The sequence below is a fragment of the Diabrotica undecimpunctata genome, chromosome 8 (genome assembly GCF_040954645.1).
Source record: "Diabrotica undecimpunctata isolate CICGRU chromosome 8, icDiaUnde3, whole genome shotgun sequence".
NCBI classification, from domain to species: domain Eukaryota; kingdom Metazoa; phylum Arthropoda; class Insecta; order Coleoptera; family Chrysomelidae; genus Diabrotica; species Diabrotica undecimpunctata.
This window is the reverse complement of record NC_092810.1, coordinates 23447686-23454680: the sequence shown is the minus strand read 5'-3', so window position 1 is coordinate 23454680 and position 6995 is coordinate 23447686. Positions and strand designations below refer to the sequence as shown.

Here is a 6995-nt window from a genome sequence, read left to right as displayed (position 1 = left end):
ACCATTCTTCAGGCAACGTGTTCTCTTTATGTACTGAAGTAGTAAACTTCAGTTGTCACCGTATCGAGCTGATTAAGATGGTTAGCCATGAATAACTTTGGGTTAGACTCTATGCACTGGGAAAACAGAGGATTGAAAAAGTAAATACTACTTCAAAATGACATGAACTAACTAAATATGTCATCATTGCACTGTATAAAAAAACTTAATATTAAATATCCAAATTCAACAATCAACAATATTTTTCTCGTTTTTCGTAAAATTTATTTATTAAAAAGTGTTCCATTAAACCCGCGGGATAGATTCCTTTTTTGTAATTTCTTTAGCATAAAACAATCGTTTTGCTTATTTGTAAGTTTTAAGTTGATAAAGGAAGTCCCAAGCTCCATTATTCCATGATAAAAATCATAAATAAAGCTAACTTTTAGATCTTTTAAATTTTCTTATATATGCAGTCAAGTGTAATTCTCAAATTCTTGCCTATATTTTTTGCCAAAAAATAGCGCCCTCTATGCGGTTTCAATTCATAATACGATCATAGAAAGTTCGACCAGTTCAGTTTTTATATTTTAAATATTAAATAAATAGTTTTTACAGTGATATTAGTTGAATTTAGAACTTACGTTTACATTTAGTGTTTTGTAAAGGTTTAATTATTTTGTTAAACTAAAAAAACAAATATGGTTAATTGTTCGACTTGTGGAAGATTGTTTAACACAAAAAATTCAAGTGATAACCTTATCTCTTTTAAAAATGCGAATTTGTTACGGATTTTTGACATTATTCATATTAATATATTTTTAGGTTATGTCCTGATTATGAAGGATACTGACCATATGCGTAGTGTCTGATTCTGGGCACATAACAGTACTAGTCAGACGGTAAAAACACCTTAGACAAGAAAACTGAAGAACCTTTATTTCTTATAGGTACTCTATTTCTTAAATATAGTTATTATAATAAAATACTTAAAAAAGAAAACCAAATTTTTGCGATTCTTTATTTGAAACACATTCAATATCTTGTAGACGCCATATAACTCTTTCAATTTGGTCAACACTTCTCTCCTGATTTTTCAAATCTATAAGGGTTTTCTCACCCGGAGATACGAACGGTATCTGTTTTTGACTCAGGAAAGTTTTATCTCCCACTTTTACAAATCTATCCCTTATGATTATTTCGACATACATCGAACGTACTGTGAGTTTTAAATAAAATGTGACAATTTAACGTTTTTTAAATGTTGCGAGAGAATGCGAATGTGCGAATTATATGAGTTAGCTGTACATCCATTATAGACTATGTGATGGCCCTAGAAAATACGCAACTCAATATACAAGACGTAAGAGCGTTTAGAGAAAGCAGATGTGGAAGCGACCACTACCTAGTAAAGACTAAAATAATGCCCATACGACTAGCCAAGAAAAAAGAACACAACGAGGAATAAGAGTGAAAAACAATAGAAACCAAATACAATTTGGATAGTCTCAACCATGAAAGCACAAAGGCACTGTACAAAAACCTACTCGATGAAAAGCTCTTACAAGAAATCTTTGATAGTGTTTGAACACCATTAAGATTACATAAAACAATGTCTCAAAAGTGTAGCAGAAGAAGCCCTGGGTAAATATGAAAAAACCGAACGAAGGAAGCTATATTTGTGGGATGAGGAAATCGAAGGAAAAATAAAGATGAAACCAGATAAATACCACAAACACTTAAATATAAATACTAATCAAAGTAAAAACGAATATCGAACAGCCCAAAGAAACGTCGAGGTGCGATAACTAAGAAGAAAAACGAAAGCTGGGAGAGAAACTGCTCCAGAATAAACACTTACTTGCTGGGTAGCAGAAGCAACGAAAGCTGGAAAATACTTCGATCTCTTCCACAAAATAAGACTAAAGATATCATGTCACCGACATGATACTTCGTAAATCTACTAGCGTAAGAAAGGGCAAAATATTTGCAAACACCTTACACACAATCAGAGGTGCAAGTACATACAACGGCTTCCCCAGTTAGGATTGACGACAAAGAAATAGCACGAGTATGCCAAACATTAAAGAATAGAAAATCATCAGGCCCTGGCAATATCCCACCTGAGCTACTCAAGTACGACACAAGCAAATTATATAAGCAGCTAGCCATCCTTTACCAAAAATGTATTAACGGAGAGAGTATACCGGAGGAGCGAAGGACATCGTTTATCACGACAATACATAAGAAAAGCAGTAAAGATGTATCTGATTATTATCGAGGAATCACAGTCCTTAGCACCATCTCGAGAATTTATGGGAAATTCATTAAAAAGAGAATGGAAGATGAATTCTGTGATATGGAGGTCGAAGAACAGTCCGGATTTAGAGCAGGTAGAGAAACTATTGACCATATATGTTTACTGTTACACAGCTAATCGAAAAAAAGCAGCACGAAATCAACCAATACATCTCCCCTACGTGGACCATTTTTTTTTAACTTAAAAGCATTAGAAGCAATAGAAATGAACTTCTGGAGAAGAGCGACTGAAAAATCAAGATTAGACAGAGTTATAAACAAAAGAATACGAGAAATTATGGGTGTTAAGCACAATATAACAGGATATCAGAATAAATCAACTAAGATCGTATGGACACGTCCAAAGAATGGATGAACACAGAATACTAAAAATCAGAAGACGGCGTAGAACGTTATAAACTGATTGATTGATTGAGCTGTACATCCATTCTGATTCATAGACGAGCCACTCCTTCCTGCGGTTTTATGTTTAAGATAAAAGGCAATGTCACTATATCCTAGCTATGCAGTCACTTTGTAATTTAGAAACTTCAAGAAGTCAAGAAACTTTAGGTAACTTTCAGAATGTAAGTATGTACAACATCTATTTTTGACAATGTTACAAGGTAATAAATCATTGAAAACTACAGATCTGTACACTTCAGAATCGGCGATCAACTTTAGTTCTCACATAACTGTGTAAACTTAATAAAAATATCAAAAGATTCATCCATCTCATAAATCTTAAACCAAAAGCATGAATATTACTTAAAAACAGGTAAAAAAATGAATAAAATGAAATTAATTATCGGAACCTTCGATATAATTGCTAAAAGAAAAGTGCTATTGGTGTAGATAAAACATCACGCCAATGTATTGGTTCTCAAGTTAATTATCAGGCAATTACGAGGCAATTAAATATTTGGTGATGCTGAAGAGTTACAAAGTCCCATAGTATAAAATAAGTCAAAGAAAGAAGTAGTAAGGTATAGAAAAATAAAGAGTAAGAAGGAAGAAAGAAAGACTTCGAGTAAAAATTATTCTTAATAATCACCAAAAAGGAAAAAGAATAAAGTATAAGAAAATAAAATTAAAGAATAAGTAAATAACTGGATAAACGAAGACACAAGAAAAAGAAGAAACAGCAGAGTAAGAAAGATACTTAACATCACTTTGTTCTGCTGGTTATTTAACATTAAATTCTTCTTCGTATAAACTATAAAAAACAACAATATTCAATCTGCAAATAAAGGCCAGTGCAAGTTATCTTATTAAAAATACATATTTACTGTTCGAATGAATAAAAAGAAAAACTTAACTATAATTTATAACAGTTTTGACTGCATCTTAAAAATTCATACAAAAAATGAATTTCATTACGTCCTAAATCCACTCGTGGAGATCTAAACGTTTACAAATTGATTACATCGTAATGACTACAAAATAACTAAAAAATGTCTACTTAAATACCAACAAAAATCACAGGGTTTCTCTAAAAATACGTATACGTTGGTTTTTATTCGTTAAACAGTTCATCAATTGCGTTCTTCGATGATCTTGGACAGGCGTATTGCAGAGTCTCTCCTCCAGTTAAGGGATAAGTCTTATGGAATGAAATCATCTGATCTAAAAGCAAAAAATACAATTAAAAATAAAATAAAAACTGTTTTAGTGTTGTTTGTTGTTGCTCGAGACAATTGGTTCTATGAAACATAAGCTTTGTTGGATTAAAAGGAAAAAAAGGAAAAAGACAGTTAAGATTTGATTTCACGTATAGTGCGTCTGTATAACCGCTTATACGTATTTCGCCCTAAAAGGGATCTTCGGAGCGGATATTCACAACCGCTCTGAACGTGAAAATAATTTATCCTGTCATATTAGAAGCAATTATAAAATGGCTTCGTATGGACGCAAATAGCGACATCTGATAATGAATCCGTAAACTAATTTTTCGAAAAATTAGTTTACGGTTTTGTTGGTTTATTTTTACAGTAGTTGTAGTTATTAACATTTATTAAACTGAATAATTCTTATATTTTTTTTTAGTCATGGGAATATCTTATTTTCTGGACTATATGGGTGTAAAAGCTTGGACTTCATTGCAACAATTTATGTGCCGAATGCACTGAAAAGATGTGAATTTAGTTCAGTTTTCTAAATATGAAAAAATAATTTTGCTCTGGGCAATGTTTAAAAAGTTATTCTGATTGTTTTTAATGGTAAAACTAAACTAACATTATCTAGAAATAACTTTTCTTAGTTTGAAATATTCTAAAAATATATATTTGGCTCTGCTAATTTTTGCAAAAGTTTACAAAATAGGCACTTAAAAAAAGTGCTGTAAATTCGGACCATTTTTTTCCTCGTATTTCGTACGCCCTAGAAATTTAACAGATTATGACTGGTGTCATAATTCACAGTTAAATAAATATACAAATTTATTTCATTGTTAAATTGATTAACAAAGCGTGTACAAATCTGACTTTTAAGTGACTTAAATCTTAAGTCCTTTTCTTTTCAATTTATACACAGCTGACCTACATAAATTAAAGTTGGAAAAATATCCTTTTAAGATCATCCAATATGCAGATGACTTCAGCATATACTGTGAAACAAAGAAGAGAAATGAAGCTTTTGGATTTTTAATGGATAGTTACAACGTTTTAAAAATATGGTTGGAAGAAAATCACCTTCAACTGTCGGCCATAAAATCAGCAATGACCATTTTCAGTAGACATAATATTCCCAATATCGAAACATTTATAGTAAAACAGCAAGAAATTCCTTTTAAAAAGGTTATTAAATATTTGGGCATTATACTGGATCACAAGCTCACATGGAAATTTCACATAGAATATAAATATGTTAAATAGATGTGAAAAAGGCCAAAACTTTCTGAAAATGACAACTAAAACTTGGTGGGGAACAGATGTTCAGACTTCCTTACTTTTTTATAGAACGTACATTCGCTCTATCGTAGAATTATGATGGCTATTTCTGCCGTTTGAAACTTTATGTAGGTCTTGCCAAACAGCTCCATTACGTCAAATGCTGTTAGAGGGCATTGGTTTATTAACAACCATTGCTTAATCTCCTGACTATAAAAAGTATTTGCAGGCGACAAAAAAGACTTAGCTAGGGGCTGCAACTTATGAGTTGAATGAGTCGGTAGGAGATGATTGTAACATGGTTCTGCCTAGCCTTATAATAATAATGTCAAAATTTCAGGTGTGGCTTTAATGCCCGTTAAAGACTGGAAGAACAAGTGATTCAGTTGTAGGTTTTGACTACAACTGAATCACATTAACTTATAAACTATTTGACCAATTTTGATTATATTTTAAGCACAAGTATCAACATTCCATGTAACACGAAGATCCCAAATTCATTTTTAAAAAAGTTATTTATAAAACACCAAAATTTCTGACTTATTTTCTTTTCCAAGCTTTCTAAGCAACAAATAAGAATAGAAACATTTGAAAAACGCAATTTTGAAGGTTTTTATATGAATTAGAAGAAAATGACCCGCCAATTTGTTTCAAATGAAAAAATAATGTATTTCTGTATTTCTATAAAATAAACTACAGGCAGAAAGGTCTAACGCCTGTCTTGAAAACTACAACATTCCAATAAAAGCTCCTCCCACGTTACAAGAACTAGACAACTCACTTAACTATTTAAAAGAAACAAGTCCTGGGCCTGAGGATATCCCAACTGTTTTCTTAAAACACCTACCCTCGTCTGCTAAAAATTACATGCTTAAATTATTTAACTTCACCTGGCAACGACACCAGTACCCATCTGTTTGGTTAAAATCTATCATTCTCTCATTTCTCAAAAGCCAAAAATCTCGTCTAGACCCCGAATCCTATAAACTGATAAGCCTAACTTTTGCAATGGGCAAGCTACTACAAAAAATTATCAACTCAAGGCTAACTTGGTATCTAGAAAATTCGAACTTACTTATAAACTAACAAAATGGTTTCCTACAAAACCGATCCAGGATAGACAACATATTAGATCTGGAGAGTGGTATTTAAGAATCTCTGGCAACAAAACAACATTATATCGCAGTATTTTTTCACTTAAGAAAAGCATTTAAAATGTGTTGGAGATACAAAATTTTAAAAAAGTTACAGTCATGGAATATTCGTAGTAATTGCATTCATTTTATAAAGAAGTTTCTAGAAAATAGATCGTTTCCTATAAGAATTAACAACTACTATTCCGAAAAACAGGAGGAACAAAATGGGATCCCCCAGGGCTCAATTACAGTATACTCCCTCTATAACGAACACGGTTATTACGAGGTTTCGCTTATAACGAGATACATTAGATGTCCCGTGAAATTTCTATTGAACTATAACCGTCTATAGCGAGGCAAATTTGGTTATAACGAGAGAAAATAAGATCCAAAAACGTGTTTTTTACGTTTTTAGTCCGGTCGTAGCTATAAATAAATACCTTTTCAAACAGCCCCTCAATAAACTTCACTGCAGCCTGCAATAATAAACTTCTTTACAATGAATAAATACAACTGTTTCACATCTTTAGAAAATATATGATAGAATGATACTGGACCATTTAAAGCAGTTAAAAATGACAAGAGTTCTTAAAATTGCAGAAGCAATAGTTTATGTTATCCTTGAAAATACGATTTATACATTATGTAGTTGGAAAAAATATAAGTACAGCTTTTTTGTTTTAACGTATATCAT

At 31.8% G+C, this 6995-nt stretch overlaps 1 protein-coding gene across 2 annotated transcripts in view; it reads right to left on the bottom strand.

Moving 5' to 3' along the window:
* The window catches only part of LOC140447277 (SH2 domain-containing protein 4A-like), a 169591-nt gene continuing 162596 nt past the window's right edge, over positions 1 to 6995 (bottom strand). For both annotated transcript variants that reach the window (XM_072539844.1, XM_072539845.1), the window contains exon 7: positions 1 to 3903. In XM_072539844.1, coding sequence (XP_072395945.1) covers positions 3794 to 3903 — 110 coding nt within the window. In that variant the 3' untranslated portion in view covers positions 1 to 3793. The remainder of the gene's footprint in view (positions 3904 to 6995) is intronic.